Source organism: Sinohyriopsis cumingii, chromosome 11 (assembly GCF_028554795.1).
Source record: "Sinohyriopsis cumingii isolate HCF-2022 chromosome 11, ASM2855479v2, whole genome shotgun sequence".
In the NCBI taxonomy this organism is placed as follows: Eukaryota; Metazoa; Mollusca; class Bivalvia; order Unionida; family Unionidae; genus Sinohyriopsis; species Sinohyriopsis cumingii.
In genome coordinates, this window is record NC_142971.1 from 15,278,813 (window position 1) to 15,302,989 (window position 24,177).

Sequence of the window (24,177 nt, forward strand, 5' to 3'; positions counted from 1 at the left end):
CACACAAAATCAATGATAACAGAACACATAGATGAGAGAACACATAAATTATAGAACACGATTTTAAAAATGAAGACGGCATGATAAAACATCAGGAGATTGGTCAAATGAATGCATACGGTACAAACTGTCACGATTTTCTCTGGTCTTTAATAATCTTTGACTTATATCATCCCTCTCTCGATTACACCAAGTGGGAACAGCGACATTAAATTATCAATGAAGACTCTCGTCATATTTGTCGTATTTTCCGTTTCAATCGCTGTTACAGCCTCGACGGCATGTAAGTATATATATATATATATATATATATATATATATATATATATATATATATATATATATATATATATATATATATATATATGTGTGTGTGTGTGTGTGTGTGTGTGTGTGTGTGTGTGTGTGTGTAAACATGCCTGTCGTTTTCTGTCTGTTTTTCAGTTTGTTTATTTCTTTTATGTCTATTGGTTTATATGTCATATTATCTCTTTCTCTTTTTCTATCTTGCTTGGTTTTATTCTTAACATAAGGTAACAGTGCGCTTCTGTGGCCAATGCAACATTTTCTTTACAATACGTCAAAAGTGGAATCCCTCAAGGCTCTTTTCTGGACCCTTTGCTTTTTCTTCCGTTTCAGATATGATTTATCACATTAAATGAAGCCACCGAAACTGATCCATTTGCGAAAGACACAACCTTAGATGCCATGAGCGTTACAATCTCTTTCCTTGAATTAAATACACTGCAGGACGTCGAGGCTGTGGTGCAAACCAATACATTGCAATTAAACACAGAAAGAATAACATGGCAATTGGTTCAAGGCAAATAATAAAGAAATTAGAGGATATCAACACGTTTTTAAGGAAACTACATTAATTATCAGAAGAAAATCAAAAACTTTCAAGGCTGATTATCGACAGTCATTTTTGTGTGTGGGAAAATCAAATAAAGCGCGTGTGTTCTGCAGTATCATCCAGAATCGCCTTATAAAATCGACTATTTGAATATATGCCTTATGAAATCGACTATATGCATATATGCCAGAATCAATGTTAAAAATGTTTTAAACTGACTATATATTGCCTTTGTTTGGTTATGCTTGACAATATTGGGGAATTGCAATGCTGCTAACATAAATAGATTATTAAACGTCAAAAAAACGAATCGCTTGAATTATTACAAGAAAAGACTATCCATCCTCACATTTATGACGAGAGTGATTGCGTTTTAATTATAGAGTCAAGTGTTTTATAGCCATTGTGACATTAGCAATATATAAATAATCTCTTAATTCATGCTTCCTATATCCATTTACACAATCTATATTCTAATCTTCATTTGCCCAAATTCAAAACGACTTTGTACACAACATCATTTGCAATGATATTCAACGAACACCAACATTATCTTTCTTTCAAGAATGTGTTTCAATAATTTCTTCATTTCTTTTATGCAATAGACCAAAATAACTGAGATACCTAGCTTGGATACCCCCACAACTTTCCCATCTCCCAAATGTATATCTAATCGAATTTGTGCATGTATATTCTATGATTACATGTGAGTGTGTCAGACATTGTAGAATGTAAGATGGTTTTTGGGGGTACGTAGACGATACATTTATAGTTTTAATATTCAGTTATTCAATGACTACGTGTAAGATTGGTTGATTCTGAATCAAATGTATTATTCTCCGAAAATTATTATTATTATTATTATTATTATTATTATTATTATTATTATTGTTGTTGTTGTTGTTGTTGTTGTAGTTGTTGTTGAAGTTGCTGTTTAAAAATGTTAAAACATAGAAATATATTACTAATTTAAAGTAGCTTTTCAATCGTATTTTACATCGAGTCAATACTTATATATATATATATATATATATATATATATATATATATATATATATATATATATATATATATATATATATATATATATATATATATATATATATATATATATATATATATATATGTTGTCACGTATTCCCGTCATGAGGTTGATTCGTTTTCAGTAACGAGGTTTAAATTGATGCATCTACCATTCATCACGAAAACAAAGGCTATTGATTTTCTGATTGGGAGGTTACGCCATAATTATTTGTCTGAAAGAAAGGGTGAGGATACAAGACTCAACTCCACAATTCTATGTGTACCAAGGGCGCCCGTAGACATTTTTCCGGTGGGGAGAACAGGTAGTGGTCAGCTATTACGTTTTACGGCTGTCATCATCGCTAGCCACGGTTCCGATATGTTAACCCTATCTAAACCTTGGCATGTCGATCAGACATTTCAGTGCTTCGGGTTCGTGAATTTCTTTGGATGCGGTGGCAAACCACCGCATCCAATCAAATGAACTTGTCTTTTTTAACAATATTCCTACATGATCGAGAGATGTTCAGCACACAACAGGAATGGATGGATAAATAAGCAATTTACCACTGCTGGTCCGTATTTGTACAAATACATCCTTAGCTTCAAATACACCTGCAATGGCTTCTCTCTGGTACGTAGTCATATTTTCGATGTTAAATTAACAAAGTATCCTTTTGAAGTCAATTGCCTCAATTATTTTCGGCATATGTACAATGATCTGCTGTTACACACTATTGGTTAGTTGGCATTACATGCTAAGAGAGGAAACTATGAAATCCAATAGATGACGCTAGGACAAAGCTGAAATATCTTATCGATTCATTAATGTGTAAATAGTGTTAACATATCGGAACCTTGGCTAGCTAAGATGTACGGATGTAGGCCGTGTTTAGAGGCGAAGTCCAGAGGAGAGTGGGCCGTTCCTCTGTCTACGCGAGCCCTTGATATGTACATTGATATCTTTACAGTGCAAACTCCCGATTGCAGAGACCGTTATATATGGTGGGCCGATGGTTCTATAGACTGTGAATATCTACAGAAAGAGTCCTTGTGGGGCGTCCACAAAAATCCAGAATATTGGTGCAACACATACTCCCTGACAGAGTGTTGCCAGACATGCACAAGAATGCGAGCGGTAATATCTTAGCCTTGTTCTGAATTCCTGACATGCGTATCGATAGTTTTGATCACTTGGATAGAATGCTTAAACTAGTTATCTTACCCTCTTTCTTACTTTCTGGCAAGATTGGTTTCATCTATTTGTCTTCACTGACCACTGCAAAAAACGCGAGTAACAGTCTCATTCTGAGTTATATGTACAGACATGCGTACGATAATTTAAATTGTTAAAGCGCTAACATGTTAGCTTTGTCATTCATTTCTCACTTGTATATGCTGTTATGTTTCTTATATCTAGCCGCACTTAATTATTCCATCTAAAAATATGAAAGAGAACAACTCTAATTGCTACTTTAGTATTTGATACTAAGCTTAAACGACGAAGCGATGAATGGCAAAAAATACACGAAAATCTTATGTGCAAAAGATAATTTATATCATTGCAAAAGAAGCACTAATATCATGTTTGCTTTATGTTGAATTTGTTTGCTTTTCGAACGCACAAAGAAAATCTTTAAATAGAACAATAACACAAGTACGTTTTTAACAATATGTGTTTGAATTTTTGACCGTATCTTTTTCAGGAAGGATTAGTCAGCTGATGGTGGAGGCATTTTAAATCAAATGTAGTGCAATCAATTAAATTTTGACATTTAGGAAAATTTGTTGAGATTTTGTTTCTTTCAGAACCATCTATGATAAACCTACATAAAACCTACATTATAAACGGGGAAGAGAATCAGTTCTTTTTAAGACTCATCGACATTTTGTCATCGGCAGCCGTACCGGTAGTCACACGACAAATATTACTGCATTGTATTTAAAGGATAGCTACCTTCTTTGAGTAGATATAATACTATTTTTCAAGTGTGAACTGAAAACATTTTATTTTTACGAGTGGCAAAATCCTCGAGCAATAATACAAAATGTTTTCACTTCAGGGGTGAAATATTTCTTGATGCAGAAATATGTAATTTATCATAGCATCTTAATTCAGCTCTCTTTCATCTCATTGTAAGAGCATCAAAGTTTAAAATAGCTGACCTGACTGGCTATATGACTTTAATTAGACAGTAAGGTTATGGACGTTCATAGCTAAAATGTGAGTTATTGTCGCGAATAACAACATTAGTTTGAGACATTTTTTTTAAACAATTCAAATTAGTCTGTAACATAAAAGATCAATAATGTAGGAGTTTACAGTTAGTGCCTGAACCCTTGTATAAATTAATTCTCTTAATATATGTTAATATATAGAGGATCTCATATGGGTACTTGTTTAATATTGAATTTATGAAACGAGCTGAATAATGTCCATCTGTGCGAGCCTTGGCGAGCAAAAGCTGGACATTATACAACGAGTTTCATAAATTTAATATTAAATCAAATTTAATATTAAATCATTACCCATTTGAGATTCTTTTTATCACATAGTTTTTTCCAGAAGGCGGGGTTGAAAAATTTTCCCCAGGATCGCAGCCAATCAGTAAAGAGAATACTGCACAATAATTTCATGGGCTTATTTGGACCAATTAGAATTACATTAAGTGATATGTTCAGATGTTATATTATCAAAATTATATAACTGCACACACTATAGGCAAAGTGTACCGACAATGTGATAAAGTAGCACATTTTACTATAGGTAATATACAGTATGTAGTTGAAACAAACAAAACGACGAACTAAAGCATCTTCCATTGTTTACCTTGGCAAATTCGCGCGCTTTTCTTCCCGGATTTCACACACACACACACACACACACACACACACACACACACACTGTGACCCATGTCATAGATCGTAACCCAAAATTGGTTATATAAATTTTGTGCCCATCTACTTAACACTGCATGTATAAAGTTTAGTTAAAATATATGTAAAGATGTCACTATTATTGCTGTTTTTGGATCTTTAACGTCTGACATCTCTCTCGGAAACCAGGGGAGGGGAACAAAAGGTATAGACCTGTCTTAGGTGGCTATCAAGTGAGGAACACATCTACTAAATTTTCACCTTGCGTTTTAAGAGAATATAGAGTACGGATGGTCCAGAGAATGCACTGATTGACGGAGGGATACACAATTTCCCCCACCACAGCGTGGATAAAAAGAAATAACGATTTATTTATAACAGATGATTAAAATATGCGAATACACGTGAAAGTCAGTTGCATAAACATATTATGCACGTTACTCACATTGAAATTAATACAATACACTCATAATTTTCTTTGTCTTTAATACGAACACCAATATGTTATTTTATTTACTCAAACTGATTTCTTTGAAAACCAGAAGAATAAAGAAACTACTAGAAACTAGAGGTCAGAGGTCAAGAAAAAAAAACAAAAAGAGTAACAAGTATTTTTAAGATTTTTACTGATATCAAATTCACGCATAATGCGTTACCTTAACTAGCGTTAGGAAAATCATTGTACAATCTTCCTGGTGTGTCTAACACCACTTAAAGGAAATGCATGTAATCTGCAAATCTAATTCTGAATAACTATAATAATTTCACGAAACAGTATAATTCGTATGCAAAGAACGCTACGGTATATTTATGATATTTTTGATAAAATGTGATACTTTCGATATAGATGTGATACTTTTGATAAAGATGTCATACTTTTGATAAAGATGTCATACTTTTGATAAAGATGTCATACTTTTGATAAAGATGCAGGTTTCCTGAGACAAAGAGGAAGCTGAAATGATACTTAAACATTTTAGAATAGTATACATAAGCAACGTTTAATCTTTAAAATTAGAGTTAAGAAATAAGGACTCGTTAATAGGGAATCCAAGTTATTCTGACTGCATTCTAATCCTTGATGCAAGCTTAATTATAAGCAAAAACGCCATTCTTGCAAACTAAACGATTAGAACATTAAAAATTGCAGTAAATTTGAGATGTTAAGTGAACTGGATGCAGATCACAATTTTCTCACCACGATACCGCCGCTGCAGGATATATATATATATATATATATATATATATATATATATATATATATATATATATATATATATATATATATATATATATATATATATATGTATGTATATATATATATAAGATCACTTCGTAGCTTCGATCTATTAAAATATCCATCGAGTCTACGGTATCTTGGCTAAATAGGTCCATATTAAACCGAAGTGTCTGACGAATGTTAACATGGCCTAACGATTTAAACTTTTTTCGGAGAGACATAATGACTTGTTTCTTTGTTTGGTGTTTAACGGCACATAACAACAACAACAGTTTGAATGATCGACCAGGATTCGAACCCACACCACGTTTAGTACAAGAGTCTAGGATAATGATGCTAACATAGCCATCTTGTCTGAAGGCCACCGATGCGATCTCAGACGGGTACGTCTCAGTATATTTAGAAATAATAAATGAACAGAAAAAGAGAAAGGAAATTACTTCTCAAGTATTCCTACTAGAACAAGATTACATTTACTCAGGGTAATGGACAGTTCTTATCACTTGAACAAGGCTTCGCGTCTTTTGTCTCTGTGGTTTATCAACCTGCGACAAAGGTAATGGCACGATACAATTGTGACATTGAAACGGAGGTAAGGTAGGTGCATACTTGTTGACAGTCGTCAACCCCTGGGAAGGTCACCATCTGGAAGTAGATTACTATCGCTTCGATATCGTAGTTTATGTTGTTTTTGTTTTAAATTTAATAAACCAGACAAAATACGTCTTGATTTCCATAAATTTTCAAACAATATGGTAGTGATTTTTTAAAAATTAATGTAAATATACCAAGTTTGTGTCTCATAATATTATCGAATTCTTGAATGTATCTTCTTGGTTTAATTCACGTGTGTCCACCCGCGGCTCGCGGGCCGCATGCGGCCCAGTCCTTCACATTGTGCGGCCAACAGCCATGTAGGCACAGGGCCGGATTAAGACCTTTGGTGGCCCTGTGCACAGACATCACAGGGGCCCATAGCTATCCTGCCTTGTCCATATGTATGGTTACAGTACTATTAACAACACTGCCTGTGAAATCAGACGAAAATACACGGGGCCCCTTGAGCTTCAGGGGCACTGCGGTGAAATTAGACGATAATATACGGGGGCCCTTGAGCCTAGGGGGTCCTTGGGCCCTTGGCACGATGACCACTTTGCCCTATGGATAATCCGGCCCTGTGTAGGCAGTCCTTTTGAAAATATGCATTTGAAATAATCAATCTGATTAAAATCAGCTCTCCACTGTCCTACGTGAAGATCTGACAGCAACTGCGTAGGGACGATGTTCTGGTGACTTTTGAATGAGCCTAAAGAAATGCAACTGAATCAAATCGTGCGGCACATATTGAGGAGCCACGGTACTAATTCAACTCCCATAGTAAACATATGGAAACACCATCATATTCAAAATTCAATAACTTAAAATTTCTGGGTGCTGATGATCAGACTTCCATGTCTCCATGCACAACTATCCTTGGTGCAAGCTTCTGTGTGGAGAACACCATATGACCCGCGGCATTTTTTTAATCTACATGTGCATGAAACGCATGTTATTGATTCTGCACCAAATGAATCAGGTGCTACTTTCATGACTGAGTACTCCTAAGTCAAGCCTGTAAAATTACTAAAATTAATTTTGTCTATATTTTTTTAAAATTACAGATAAGATAAGCTCTCAAAAGATATTTTTATTAAAATTTTAATTTTCATTATTGACCAATTATGGACCACCAAATACTCTGTTATTTGTTCACCCATTTCTAGACTGGTTCACAGTTCTTCCGTATAATTAGTACCGTGCGTCCAATAACCAGATTTAAATTTTTTAGAAACAGTTGTATTTTGCTCATTGACATTAGAGCATAATTGTAAGAAAGAATTTGCCATGCTTGTGCATGGATAATAGTACAATAACATTTTATATAGCTAAATTTCACCCGCATTACATGTTGCTGTGTTGTATTGTACTTATTAGTGGCTTATTCTTGTTATTAAAATAATTGTTTTCTGCCTTTGTATCTTCATGTTATCTTTCTATGACATGCATGCTACACAAAAGAAACACAAGCATGCTGACATTAGCAAGTATGACATCACAGGTATCAAATTACATGACACATTGTATTTTCATCTCTCACTGGCTATAAGAGAAGTTTTAAATGTTTTAAATTTCAAAATTGCATTTCTTTTCTTGCTGAGTCACATAAATAAGATGCAGTGCATCCCTATTCACATCAATCAAACAAAACAAATAAGTGTGCCACATAACAGGTCAAAATGATAAGAGGCCATTGCCTTTTTGTGACTAAAACAAATACACACACCCATGAAGCATCAAGAGATGCTGACATTCCAAACTTATTTAAACTATCATCACATGTGATTCATCGCCTCCAAATCTTAATAAAAAACGTATAAAAGCCAAAGAAAAGTTCCATAAGTTTTATTATACTGAAGAATTAAATAACAGAGTGCTACTTTTTTAGTATAAAACTATGGGGAAGGGTGAGGAAGCAAAGAATAGACAGAGCAATTTATTCAAGCGTGGTAATGTTCCCCACAACAAGGGCAAAAATGTGCATCAGCCCAAAAGACACAACCAGTTGAGGTCTGCAATAAGGACAACAAGAGACAAATTTGAAAAAGCTAACCAAAGTTCCTATAATGCTGACATTGATGTTGGAGACAGAAAGCCAATGTACAAACTGATGCAGCCCAAGCTAAGAAGTAAGCTGGAGGTGGAGAAATATGTGAAAACTTTGCGATGCCAAGACAAGTCCATGTTTCTATGCAATATTCAGACACTGATAAAATTTATCACTGCATAAACTACTTGTTAAATTTAAGTAATAGAATTGAATTGCATATTAAAGTTGTCTTATACATAAATATAAAGCTACATTTACCAAAACCTCATAAAAAGTTAAGAAAAAGTATAAAAATCATTATTGTGGCTACTTTCCACTATAAGCAGTGTTAAATTACTTACTTTTTAATATAAAGCTGAATAAAATGCATAAATTATTGAGAAAAAAAAGAGAAACAAAGCAAATATTACAATCACTGAATTACAGTCAAAGGGGAGGGAATACACCTTGATTTGGCATACCAAGTAGCAAGCTCTAATTTACAGCTAAATGATTCCTTACTATTACTTGATAGTAAGTGCAGAGCAATGTTGACTTTATAAATAGCTTTTGTTTCAAATTTGAAACCATATTTCTGACATGAAGCTTGTTTTCATCTATTCACAACAATATATCTGGTGAACAAAACACATATCGCTTAGTGCACACATGCAAAAAATGCTGAGATGTGGAATAATGTGTTCCGAGAGCACCAGTTCCAACACCCTGGCTATAAAGGTTTTCTATCATGGGAATTGGTACATGAAGAGAAAAGGGGTCTGGTGTGTTTGGAGAGAGCAATATGTTCAGCATGTAGTTATACATCAAGAATGTTTCAACTTGATGAAGAGATGCCGAAGAGAGGTTGGGGAAGAAAAACTGCCTGTGTAAATAATGCAATACACATAGGACTTTTGCAGACTTCTAATGGGAATGGAGGGTTGAAAACTATTATTTTAAGTGAAAATGTCCCTCCCTGGTCCCTCAACAAAAGGGATGCAGAAATGTTCCAATAATGTTTGCCAAATAATTGAATCTATCAATATGAGAAACATGACTGAACATAGAAAAGGTGTCAGGGAGTTTAATTCTGTGATAGGAAATAAGACAGATATAATTGATATTCAATGTGACTCAACATATAATAATGCAATTTACAGGTTGAGGCAATGCAGCAGTGTAGTTTTGTGCACAGTCCTTGATTTTTACAATGTTCTCTGCTTTGATTTACTGAATGTGTCTCTAAAGTTAAATGATCAGTATTGATACATAAGTGATTGTGACATAAGTGGCTTACATTTAAAATCTCTCCCCCACCTTCTTTTGGGGAATTGTTGCATGTGTTAAATAGTATTTAACCATATAGGCCAATCTGTGGGCACCATCATATGAAATTCTGCCATCTGGCTATATTGCTCCTTTCCCCGTGGCCTGAGCTGTATACTGCCACTGCACAGTGTATAAAACCTTTCCCATATGTCTTTTGCATAGATTTTTTTCTTTCCAAAATCACATGCAAACCATGAAACAAAGACTCCATTATGATTGTCATATGCAAAAACCACCAAAATGATACTCTGGATGCACATGGTAACAATAGAAACAACAGGCTCCTATTATGGTATAGGTCACATGTAGGAGTCACGGTACTAATTCAACTCCCATAGTAAACATATGGAAACACCATCATACTCAAAATTCAATAACTTAAAATGTCTGGGTGCTGTTGATCAGACTTCCATGTCTCCATGCACAACTATCATTGGTGCAAGATTCTGTGTGGAGAACACCATATGACCCGCGGCATCTTTTTAATATACATGTGCATGAAACACATATTATTGATTCTGCACCAAATGAAGGTGATACTTTCATTTTTGAGTACTCCTAAGTCAAGCCTGTAAAAATACTAAAATTGCATGAATAGAATTTTGTGTATATTTTTTTTTAAATTACAGATAGGATAAGCTCTCAAAATATATTTTTACTAAAACTTTAATTTTCATTATTAACCAATTATGGACCAACAAACTCGTAAATACTCTATTATTTGTTCACCCATTTCTAGACTGGTTCACAGTTCTTCCGTATAATTAGTACCGTGTGTCCTTGATGCTCTTCAGCCATATTGACCAGTCTCCAAAACGCGAAGATATAAGACTTCATCTGACTGGTTGATAAAATTATCGAATATGGTAATAATTATGGTAATAACATAGGTCAACAGAACATGACCCCGAAGCGGTTGCTGTCAGATCTTCACACAGGACAGTGGAGAACTGATTTTAATCTGAATGTTTAATAAATATGCCTAATTAATGATAAGGAACTGTTCATGCTCACGCGGTCTACGACCTGAAGCACTGTATCTGTTTTGGCTCCAACCCAAAAAGGTTGTACGCCCCTAGCTAAGGGGAAAGATCTTTCAGAAATAGTGTCCTACGCCTGTACTTTTATAAGGGAGTGGGCGTGAATCAAAGCGAGATTTCATTCTAAATTACATTTTAAATTGATTTTAGCAATATATATATATATATATATATATATATATATATATATATATATATATATATATATATATATATATATATATATAGAGAGAGAGAGAGAGAGAGAGAGAGAGAGAGAGAGAGAGAGAGAGGGGGGGGGAGAACATTTTCGTAACTTTAATTCGAGTTCAAAAGTTCATGGTTTCCTTTCAGAATTAAACAAAAACAATAGTCTTGCTCATATAGAGCGGTAAGACGTCGCGATCGACCTAAATATCTTTTCCACGTCCATTACCTTCATTACCTGGAGAACATCTTTTAATATTTTTATAGAACTTTCGAGTCGAAAGTTCTATCTCGTACATCATTCCAGATCCCTTACATGTGTTCATGATGTTATTGATATTTTTGAGGAACCTGGTGATGCTAAAGCACCAAGACTAGATGAAATCTCACCAAAATTAATTTATCTAAGAAATCAAGTTCCTGCCCATCGAGTTCTTGGCTTGATAAATATAAATATTGAATTGGGAAACTTTCCAACTAATCAAATATTAGCCAAAGTGTTTCCGGTATTTAAACAAAGCGACAGAGCGTCAACAAAGACTTAACAACCTATATCAGTTTCACCAACCATATCTAAAACTTTTGCAAAAACACATGGTTGTTCATCTTTGCCAATTTTTTGAAGAAACGTAATCTTCTACATAACTCATATAATCAGGATTCAGAGAAAGGCATGCATGCCTAACGGCCCTCACAACGTTCACTGATAATTTGCTAGCACCTATAAATAATGGAGATTTTAAAGCGTTTTATTAAGTATGTAATGTGTTTAGGCTCTTAAAAAATGTAACAAGAAAAAAGTGAAGACAACAAGCTTTGTAAAATTAAACAAATAATTTATTTCCCTAGAAAATCAAGTTAAAAATGAGAAAAAGAACTTACGGTTTTACGAATCAAATCCAAAAATAATCCAAGAATTAAAAAATAGAAGTCCTAGAAACAAAAAATCCTAATGAAACTGAGTTCGTATCCCGATGAAATCCAAAATGGAAGGCGATGACGTAGGCTGTGGTCAGCGTCGTACTGATGTCAACAGTTCTTTGCTGAATCACATAAAATAATATTCCAATTTGAATTCTGTATAAATTTCGATAAATGTCTTTGTCCAAGAATTAATTTAGAACACTAGTAATTCCAGGGAAAAGAATCACTTTTCTTTAAAATAAAAATAAAGTAAAATAATTAGCCCCAAAAGTGGTCACAACATAAAACACTTGGACGTCTCTAGTGTTAAGGCAAGTATAACTATTATTTCTCAAAACATCAACAATATATCTAGCTACGATTCAAAACAGATGCCCAGATGTGGGTCAACCCTCTGGAAAAACCTAACCGATATATGTTATTTGTCACGTACTCCAAGTATGGCATCAAATCCACTTTATGAATCTTACTCTTAGAAAGAATTTTTAAAAAATTTAAAAGTTGTTTACTGCAAACTATCACTGCTGCTGAATCAAGGTCAGTAACTCGGTCAGCATTAGATACAATCTTTCTATAAAGTTGTTTGCGTCAAATGTTTTTAAACAAAATCTAACCTGAATTCTATTCCAGTAAATAAAGTTACATTACAATAGCAATTAATGAAATAAAACTAATTAAAACTTACAAACAAACAATTAAATTAAATCAAATATACGTAACAAGTAAGTCATGACATATTTATGAAAATCTCAAGGCAAACAAAATCAGGAAGGAAAAAGTGCGTTTCTGTGGCCAGCATTAATGTGTTAATGGGTGCATTTTGATGACGTCACCATATTTGATGTCGAAATCAAAGAGTTTGACAGCCGTAGCTCGTCAACAAACCTGGGCAAATTTAGATTTTCAGCAAATCACGTCAAGTATTTTACTCCGTACAAGTTACAGTCAAGATATATTTTAGGCACTGGGAGTCAGTTACCTTGAAAGCCAGAATAAACACAACTGTGTCAATGGATGACGGTCTAGGTCAGAGTCAAACCCAAAACCCATTGATTGTGAGTGTAAATAGTAATGTCCATTCAATGTGGAGATGATAGTATTATTATTCACAATATGTACAGATCCATGCTTAAAAGTTAAAAGGATTTTTAAAAAATACTTAAATGCTGCCGGTGTAAAGATATATATCTCTTTTTTTAGGTACTGGATGAGAATTTTGAGAACTAGGACCTGGAAGATAATGCACTAGAGATAACCGAAGACAGTAGATAGTGTGACGTGTCAGGTGTTGTATTTTGACTTCACACTGAACGTTCCAATAATTCCCTGTTTACATGGTTTGTATAACTCCGTAGTTGACATGGATTCCTAAGGACTCAAAACTTTTATCAGCATATGAATCAATAATTAAGTTATGTAACATTTTTATGGCGGAAAAAGTACAATGTATTGGTTATATGTCAAATATGATAAACCCTTAGTTGTAAAAGTAAGCAAAAAGGTTTGGTGAATTTTTCAACTATTGTTCACACATGCAAAAGACTTCATGTGAGACTGCCATGTCTACTGCAAAGGCATGAAACACATTTTTCATACTCTTATTACAGGGACTACATACATTGTCATGCAGTATTGCTGTTCAATGTCAGACTGACAGGATACTTAAGAAAAAACAAACCTACACCGTCATGCAGTATTGCTGTTCAATGTCAGACTGACAGGATACTTAAGAAAAAACAAACAAGCAAACGAAACATATAACATCGTATTAACTAAACTCAGTATGATTAGGTAAGCGTTTAACTCTGTAGACCAAGCAGTTGTGAACTTGTTATAACTTAGCAATGATACACTTTAAATGATACACATATTCATGAGAAATCCTCATCTGTGTGAAAACCACGATGATCAGAATACAAGTATAAAATTTCACCTACTACAAAGATTGTGAAGTAAATGTCCAGCAAGTAAAAAGAAGGAGCAAAGGCATTGCAAACTTTCATGTACTTGTCAGCATTCATACATGACACTCATGCAAGAAAATGAGCTTACTTATTCAGTGTTACGTAGGCATAATTCCATTTTTCAAATGTTGGTAAACACATTTAAGCTATGTAGTGATGGTGTCACATTTCAAGAAATAGAAGTCTTGTTAATTTTGCTCAATACATTTTTTTTCTTCTCCTTTCTTCAGATCAATGAAGTGAAGAGTAGTCATGATATGGACAAAGAGGGACTTTGTAGAACCATAAAAAATGCAGAACCACAGTGTGGAGGTGGACACTATTATTATAGACAGGCATGTTCAGATACAGAACCACAGTGTGGAGGTGGACACTATTATTACAGACAGGCATGTTCAGATACAGTACCACAGTGTGGAGGTGGACACTATTATTATAGACAGGCATGTTCAGATACAGTACCACAGTGTGGAGGTGGACACTATTATTATAGACAGGCATGTTTAAATACAGTACCACAGTGTGGAGGTGGACACTATTATTACAGACAGGCATGTTCAGATGCAGTACCACAGTGTGGAGGTGGACACTATTATTACAGACAGGCATGTTCAGATACAGAACCACAGTGTGGAGATGGACACTATTATTACAGACAGGCATGTTCAGATACAGAACCACAGTGTGGAGGTGGACACTATTATTACAGACAGGCATGTTCAGAACAGTACCACAATATGGAGGTGGACACTATTATTACAGACAGGCATGTTCAGAACAGTACAACAGTGTGGAGATGGACACTATTATTACAGACAGGCATGTTCAGATACAGAACCACAGTGTGGAGGTGGACACTATTATTACAGACAGGCATGTTCAGAACAGTACCACAATATGGAGGTGGACACTATTATTACAGACAGGCATGTTCAGAACAGTACAACAGTGTGGAGATGGACACTTATTACAGAAAGGCATGTTCAGATACAAAACCACAGTGTGGAGATGGACACTTATTACAGACAGACATGTTCAGAACAGTACCATAATGTGGAGGTGGACACTATTATTATAGACAGACATGTTCAGAACAGTACCACAGTGTGGAGATGGACACTATTATTACAGACAGGCATGTTCAGAACAGTACAACAGTGTGGAGATGGACACTATTATTACAGACAGGCATGTTCAGAACAGTACAACAGTGTGGAGGTGGACACTATTATTACAGACAGGCATGTTCAGAACAGTACAACAGTGTGGAGGTGGACACTATTATTACAGACAGGCATGTTCAGGTACAGTACAACAGTGTGGAGATGGACACTATTATTATAGACAGGCATGTTCAGATACAGAACCACAGTGTGGAGGTGGACACTATTATTACAGACAGGCATGTTCAGATACAGAACACAGTGTGGAGGTGGACACTATTATTACAGACAGGCATGTTCAGATACAGAACACAGTGTGGAGGTGGACACTGTTATTACAGACAGGCATGTTCAGGTACAGTACCACAGTGTGAAGGTGGACACTATTATTACAGACGGGGCCCCGAGTGGCCGAGTGGTCTAAAGCGCTCTCCGTTACGGATCACTGCCATCTCACCTCTGTCTGCGTGGGTTCGAGTCTTGGATTCGGCTAATGTGGGTATGTGAGAAAGCTTGCCAGTAGCTTCTCGTGGGTCGGTGGTTCTTTCCAGGGTTTTCCCGGGTTCTTCCTCCACCATTAATACTGGGTGCCATGTATAGCCTATCGTGTGCTGAAAAATGGCGTTAAACCCCACAACAACAACAATTATTATAGACAGGCATGTTCAAATACAGTACCAGTGTGGAGGAGGACACTATTATTACAGACAGGTATGTTCAAATACAGTACCAGTGTGGAGGTGGACACTATTATTACAGACAGGCATGTTCAGATACAGTACCAGTGTGGAGGTGGACACTATTATTACAGACAGGCATGTTCAAATACAGTACCAGTGTGGAGGTGGACACTATTATTACAGACAGGCATGTTCAGATACAGTACCATAGTGTGGAGGTGGACACTATTATTACAGACAGGCATGTTCAGATACAGTACCAGTGTGGAGGTGGACACTATTATTACAAACAGGCATGTTCAAATACAGTACCAGTGTGGAGGTGGACACTATTATTACAGACAGGCATGTTCAGATACAGTACCATAGTGTGGAGGTGGACACTATTATTACAGACAGGCATGTTCAGATACAGTACCAGTGTGGAGGTGGACACTATTATTACAGACAGGCATGTTCAAATACAGTACCAGTGTGGAGGTGGACACTATTATTACAGACAGGCATGTTCAGATACAGTACCATAGTGTGGAGGTGGACACTATTATTACAGACAGGCATGTTCAGATACAGTACAACAGTGTGGAGATGGACACTATTATTACAGACAGGCATGTTCAGAACAGTACCACAGTGTGGAGGTGGACACTATTATTACAGACAGGCATGTTCAGGACAGTACCACAGTGTGGAGGTGGACACTATTATTACAGACAGGCATGTTCAGATACAGTACCAGTGTGGAGGAGGACACTATTATTACAGACAGGCATGTTCAGATACAGTACCAGTGTGGAGGAGGACACTATTATTACAGACAGGCATGTTCAGATACAGTACCACAGTGTGGAGGTGGACACTATTATTACAGACTGGCATGTTCAGATACAGTACCACAGTGTGGAGGTGGACACTATTATTACAGACAGGCATGTTCAGATACAGTACAACAGTGTGGAGATGGACACTATTATTACAGACAGGCATGTTCAGAAGTACAACAGTGTGGAGGTGGACACTATTATTACAGACAGGCATGTTTAGATACGGAACACAGTGTGGAGGTGGACACTATTATTACAGACAGGCATGTTCAGATGCTGAACCACAGTGTGGAGGTGGACACTATTATTACAAGAGGCATGTTCAGAACAGTACAACAGTGTGGAGATGGACACTATTACTATAGACAGGCACGTTCAGATACAGAACCACAGTTTGGAGGTGGACACTATTATTACAGACAGGCATGTTCAGATACAGTACCACAGTGTGGAGGTGGACACTATTATTACAGACAGGCATGTTCAGATGCAGTACCACAGTGTGGAGGTGGACACTATTATTACAGACAGGCATGTTCAGATACAGAACACAGTGTGGAGGTGGACACTATTATTGCAGACAGGCATGTTCAGATACAGTACAACAGTGTGAAGGTGGACACTATTATTACAGACAGGCATGTTCAGATACAGTACCAGTGTGAAGGTGGACACTATTATTACAGACAGGCATGTTTAGATATGGAACACAGTGTGGAGGTGGACACTATTATTACAGACAGGCATGTTCAGAACAGTACCACAGTGTGGAGGTGGACACTATTATTACAGACAGGCATGTTCAGATACATTACCACAGTGTGAAGGTGGATACCATCATTACAGACAGGCATGTTCAGAACAGTACCACAGTGTGGAGATGGACACTATTATTACAGACAGGCATATTTAAATACAGAACCACAGTGTGAAGGTGGACACTATTATTACAGACAGGCATGTTCAGAACAGTACCACAGTGTGGAGGTGGACACTATTATTATAGACAGGCATGTTCAGAACAGTACCACAGTGTGGAGATGGACACTATTATTACAGACAGGCATGTTCAGATACAGTACCACAGTGTGGAGATGGACACTATTATTATAGACAGGCATGTTCAGATACAGAAATGGATCAGAGAGAATATGAGAGCCACATACTATTTTGATGTGTGACACATAGTCAAGGGTGAATAGATATTGCAAGTTTTACTACAATGAATGATACCATTTGATAAAACTCGTATACAAGCACATACAGTATATAACAGCTGTGTGTTTGTTGGACAGTGAACATATCACTAGGAATACAGTCAGCCCCCCCCCATAATATTTCTGGCCCTTCCTCCTTGGCCCTGTACATACACACACATAAGGGAGAAACTAACTAAAGCAAAGCAATGCAAACTTGAAAGATTTTAATCAAAACAAAGCTAACACAGAGTATTGTTTGTAGCACACATTCGAAATCATATATCGCAACAAAAATTAGTATTGTTATTCAGTCATTCATTCATTAAACTATGATTTATATGAATAATCAATGAATACTATTTAAGTCTTGTTTCAAATTCCATTAATTTCAAATTCCATTAATTCTTGGTAAATTGTCAGTATGAATATAGACAGTGGATGACATTTTTCAGTTTCTTTAATTACTGGGGTAACAATTTTTATGGCAGTGCAGGGGGAAGTGGTCAGGAAACCGTAGTTAGTTGATATACAGTTATTGCCACCTCCATGCAGCCATGTGTCTATTATGACTGAAAATAGAATATACGCAAATTTTTAAACTTGAATAAAATTATGTTATTTCATGTATCCTGGTTTTCTGTTACTTATTTCATGTTTTCAGAGTTAATGCCTTTAGCATAAAATTAGATTTTACTACAACCAGTATTAGGAAGCTAATGAATCAAATGTGAACATGAACAGACAGCAATGTTTTTAATGTCATAGCATAGAATTAGATTTTACTACAACCAGTGTTAGGAAGCTAAATAACTCAGATGTGAACATGAACAGACAGCAATATTTTTAATGTCATAGCATAGAATTAGATTTTACTACAACCAGTGTTAGGAAGCTAAATAACTCAGATGTGAACATGAACAGACAGCAATGTTTTTAATGTCATAGCATAGAATTAGATTTTACTACAACCAGTATTAGGAAGCTAATGAATCAAATGTGAACATGAACAGACAGCAATATGTTTTTATTGTCATAGCATAGAATTAGATTTTACTACAACCAGTGTTAGGAAGCTAAATAACTCAGATGTGAACATGAACAGACAGCAGTGTTTTTAATGTCATAGCATAGAATTAGATTTTACTAAAACCAGTGTTAGGAAGCTAAATAACTCAGATGTGAACATGAACTGACAGCAATATTTTTAATGTCATAGCATAGAATTAGATTTTACTATAACCAGTATTAGGAAGCTAATGAATCAAATGTGAACATGAACAGACAGCAATATGTTTTTATTGTCATAGCATAGAATTAGATTTTACTAAAACCAGTGTTAGGAAGCTAAATAACTCAGATGTGAACATGAACAGACAGCAATATTTTTAATGTCATAGCATAGAATTAGATTTTACTACAACCAGTGTTAGGAAGCCAAATGAATCAAAAGTGAACATGAACAGACAGCAATATGTTTTTATTGTCATAGCATAGAATTGGATTTTACTACAACCGGTATTAGGAAGCTAAATAACTCAGATATGAACATGAACAGACAGCAATATTTTTAATGTCATAGCATAGAATTAGATTTTACTACAACCAGTATTAGGAAGCTAATGAATCAAATGTGAACATGAACAGACAGCAATATGTTTTTATTGTCATAGCATAGAATTGGATTTTACTACAACCGGTATTAGGAAGCTAAATAACTCGGATGTGAACATGAACAGACAGCAATGCTTTTAATGTCATAGCATAGAATTAGATTTTACTACGACCAATATTAGGAAGCTAAATGAATCAAAAGTGAACATGAACAGACAGCAATATGTTTTTATTGTCATAGCATAGAATCTGTTCATGAAATGAAATTATAGAGGATTAAAGAAGTTTTCATGAGAATGTCCAAGACAATGGACGAATGATTTTAGCACAATCTATTATCAAAATGAAAGGTTTGGGTAAAAAAAATCCACACTTAAGTAAAGTGATAGTATTGATTCATTTTGTCAATAAAGGAGGGGTTTTATAAAAAGGAATTTTAAGCATAAATTCCACATGCATATAAAGCAACCACTTGTCCCAAAATTGACCATGATAGTGGTACCATAACTAGTGTAAGAATATTTTAGGTACTCGGACAGGATTTCCTTGCCATATTGCTGAATGTTGGCACAGTATGCTGCTTCCAGGACATATTCATCCAAGCAAACTGTATGAAATCATGGATGATCAAATCCACCTTGACCTCCTCAGTCTTATTCAAAATCATAATCTCTAACAGCATCTACACATCTCGACTATTTCTTTACTTTTGAAATTTCCACAGGTACACCAATATACATGGTAAATACACTCCATCATTTATTATTGTGTTAGATAGCAAACTTGTGGGTAAATTGTATGAGAAGTTTCTGCGTGTTAAAGTATGAAATGTGATGCATGCAGATGCGTAGCTATGATATTTTGCGCCCGGGGACGAACTATAAAATTTGGCGCCCCAGCCCCCTCCCCGTTTAATCACATTTTTGAATATTACCCTTGTTTACTTATTATAATGTAACGTTGTAAGCCTCATTTTGGCGCCCCTGTACCTTGGCGCCCGGGGACATATGTACCCCCCTGCCCCTCCCCCCCGCTACGCCTCTGGATGCATGGTTAGACTTTTGTTCTACCTTTTGTATCACAACAATGAACATTTAATCGGCCATGTATTATTCTCAAGATTTGTTTCCCCATAAATATGTATATTTCCTCTGCCACTAGAATTATACTCCTAGATCCACAGAGAAAATATATGCTTGCTAAACATCTGGATACACCAGGTCTGTGAATCCTTTTCTTTTTAAATTCTTCAATTTTGCTATCTGTGGAGGGTAGTAAACAATCACGCCCAAAGTATATGCGGGGTCTGCGTTTCATGACGGTTTAAAAGAACAAACATGTCGTACAGTTAATAAAGTATTTATACACATCTCACTGTCCGAGTCACGTGTTGAACTTTTAAAACCACTAGTTACTGATGAACAATTATCACATGAAATGAAATCTGCTCTGAAGACATCCAAGTTTCGCCCAAATTCGTGCCCTTCTCTTTCATTATGAAACTGAAATAACATTAATGAAAGAATAACAATAATAAATGGCATAATGATAATAGTAATTTCCAGAATGAATAGCCCAAGCGCTGCTCAGCCTCACTATGTCCTATGTTCTCTTCAGACAGGGCCGTCTTAACAACATTGTAGGCTCTGGGCAAAGCAATGCACTGGGGACCCCTACCGGCCCTACCCACCTACAGGAATTAAAGGCTAGAAGCGTGAGGCCCTGGGCAACTGCCCAGTGTGCCCATGCCTTAAGACGGCACTGTCTTTAGGGTCCTCGTCTACGTTTTCGTCTCGTTCGGGCTTAAATTAGTACTGTTTAACCTCAGCAAGCAGAATCTTTTTAAGATTCATTACATTCGCCATCTTCTATGAGTTTACCTTCCTCGCACGACGAAAATGAGCATGGCAAATTCGCCGTAAATTCGCTTGAATCATTACTAGATTCAACCATCATCACCACATACGTTGAACTGGAGGGACTTCCCGACAGTACGTCGCTTCCGGAAACCCTATTATCACCGAAGGTAAACATATATTTCCGGAGCGTTTTCTGTAAAACATCGATAAATGCACATATTATCTTCATTTTCTTCTCTGTGAGTCAAAATATGCATTTTTAATGCACATTTCTGAGTTATTTAGCGAAAACTGAACATTTTGATATATAGTGTGTATTACACTCTACTGGACCTTTAAACAAGTCTTCACAACAAAGTAAAATGGTCAAGTGTTGGAACTATTTTGTTTGACTCTTAACATATGTACGTCTCCGTTGAGCTGGTCGGCGTAGGGATAATAAATATCACCACGTGTTGAAATAATAGGATCCTGCAGAAATACGTTATTGTGATTAAACCTGCTTTCGAAAGAATTTTCCAAAAGTCACGTATATAATGGTTAACCTCGAAGATCTGGAACTGTCATGGAAAATGTTATCCATGTATTCATTAAAACGTATCGCTAAAAGATCAGAACTAACGTTTTAAACACAAGATTGACCCTGGGATCAAACATATTTTGGCCGGCAGCGCAGTTGCTTCTTACGTCAACTGTGTAGAAGTTGCATGCAAGAAAGGCGAGGTGGGAAACTGCAGTCATTACTAACGAGGCAACAAGCTATTTAAAGCATCATGCTTTTGTAAATTTAACGTCAACTGCTTAACTCAGAATGACGCAAAACGATTTACTTACAACCTCTGTCTCTTATTAAGGAATTAAAAATAAATATTCTTGTTCTTTCTGTGAAAGATAGCGATTTACAACTTGCCGTAAATCGGCCACATTGGCTTTATCGTGGGATATACTAATGTGGTCTAAATAGCGTGGCCTACTGAAACATATCACTCACCACATTCACTTTTCTCTTTGTATTGATAAGAGTATACGATTTTCAGCCGATGCAAATTTTATCAATTTTTAAATACTCATTCAGCTATTACTTTAAAGGCAGTGACAGAGTACTTCTTTCCATCCTTTTTATGCAATGATCCTTTATAGGGGATAATTATTGACCAGTGCAAAACAGCACAGTAGCGTCCTAAAGAAAGCGGGGCGGACGGGGCTGCTGCCCCTGCACCAGAAGTCTTGAGATGTCAAAACCCCTTTAGGCCATCACCGTCGCCCCGGGCGCCATTTACCCTTTGTAAACTACTGGAAATGCATACCAACCGAGAAATTTTAACTTATTCGGGATTACCTGCAACCTTAGCTGTATAAAAATGTAATTTAAAAGAATATACTCCAACATTTCACAAGCGACCATTCTTAGCCTTTCTATGAAATTGATTGATTGTAATGTGCAAACACTACAAAACTGTTAAAGTGACACCGAAGTTTAGAGATAAATATAATAAAAATAAAAGGAACATCTTAACATGAACGACAGCGAAGATTCCATCACAGTCAGTTTAAATGCTCTTTAGATATTTAAGAGAGAAATAATTCAAGGGAGATAATTTTGGTAATCTCATTAATATTCATAAGTTATGATGATGTCTTTGATGAAGTCAACGAGCTTGTTTTGCTTTTTTAATTGAATGATCTCTTATAATACAAATTACTGTTAATTTTGTTGCCATTTTTAAGTAGACAGATATGGAGGATGGCGCTACAGTTAGATAGCTATTTCAATAATGTTAGTAGGAATTACAATTTTAAAACTTTCCATAGTTTAAATCAAAGTTGAATTTTCTAAATCCCCATCATTATATGTGGCGGACCTTATTTGTATGGCACTAGACACGTTTAAAATGTAATGCTAACTGAAAATATATTAAAATTGGAGTTATTCCCCGTTCATTTCTCCAAAAAGCTCAAAATGTAAACTTTTAAACAAATTGAATTAGAACATACAATTTTGTCTGTAATACAATTAATAGTTATTCATTCTCGTTTGCAAATGTATCTGTTTGAAGGCGAATGTTAATTTAAAGATATTTTATTACAAATAAAAAGAAAATGTCTTAAATGCTGTTATAGAAAATTCAGCGTATAATGAATTAGAATTCGTAATCTATCACAATCAGGGTAAGGTAATAAGTTTCTGACGAGTTGTTTCCCTTACATTTTAATTAAAAATAAATAAATAAATGCTCATAACTTTAAAAATACGTGACAAATTTTGATACAATTTTCACGCAGGTAATATTAGGATGTCCACTTCATTTTGGCAATGCTTATTTCTAAACTTCAGAGCTTGTTACAATATTTCATTAACTGCTTTCCACGCTGCAAAAGATATGAACTGTTACCAATAAATAGATAGTAAGTTGGATCTAACCATAACTTATAAATAATTTAACTAAACATCTTTAAGTGCAGATTACGATAATTTACATGCCACTTTCCACGCTGCAGATAACCTGAATTGCTACCAACAAATGGTGAACAGCTGGATCAAGGAATAATTGATATACCCTTCTTTGCAACATCGCCTATTTGTAAGGCAAAACAATATGGAATCGGTCAAGTGTTTTACTACACCGAGTACATGTCAAAAATGTTTATCAAGGGCTATTGTCTTCGATGACAGCATTTACAGCTATTGTTCCTGATCGATTTTCTGTTAGCCTTGTTGTTGCCTTGGCGAAATGCAAGTATTTAGCTTCGCCATACCGCTCCGTCTGCAAACTGC

At 35.6% G+C, this 24,177-nt stretch overlaps 2 protein-coding genes across 10 annotated transcripts in view; one reads left to right on the forward strand and one right to left on the reverse strand.

Moving 5' to 3' along the window:
* The window catches only part of LOC149787647 (uncharacterized), a 109,158-nt gene that overhangs the window by 45,054 nt on the left and 39,927 nt on the right, over window positions 1–24,177 (reverse strand). The gene's annotated exons all lie outside the window — the stretch shown is intronic.
* Window positions 139–3,663, forward strand: LOC149787649 (uncharacterized). Its single transcript, XM_089973832.1, has 3 exons — window positions 139–283; window positions 2,851–3,017; window positions 3,586–3,663. Exons 1-3 carry the CDS (start codon window positions 220–222, stop codon window positions 3,601–3,603), a joined length of 249 nt encoding a protein of 82 aa, XP_089829958.1. The 5' UTR covers window positions 139–219; the 3' UTR covers window positions 3,604–3,663.

Excerpts from the sequence above, each read along its gene's own strand:
- LOC149787649 (XM_089973832.1), top strand. The coding sequence starts at position 220 with ATGAAGACTCTCGTCATATTTGTCGTATTTTCCGTTTCAATCGCTGTT. Across the intron at positions 284-2,850 it reads TGTTACAGCCTCGACGGCAT|TGCAAACTCCCGATTGCAGA; the intron begins GTAAGTATATAT and ends ATATCTTTACAG.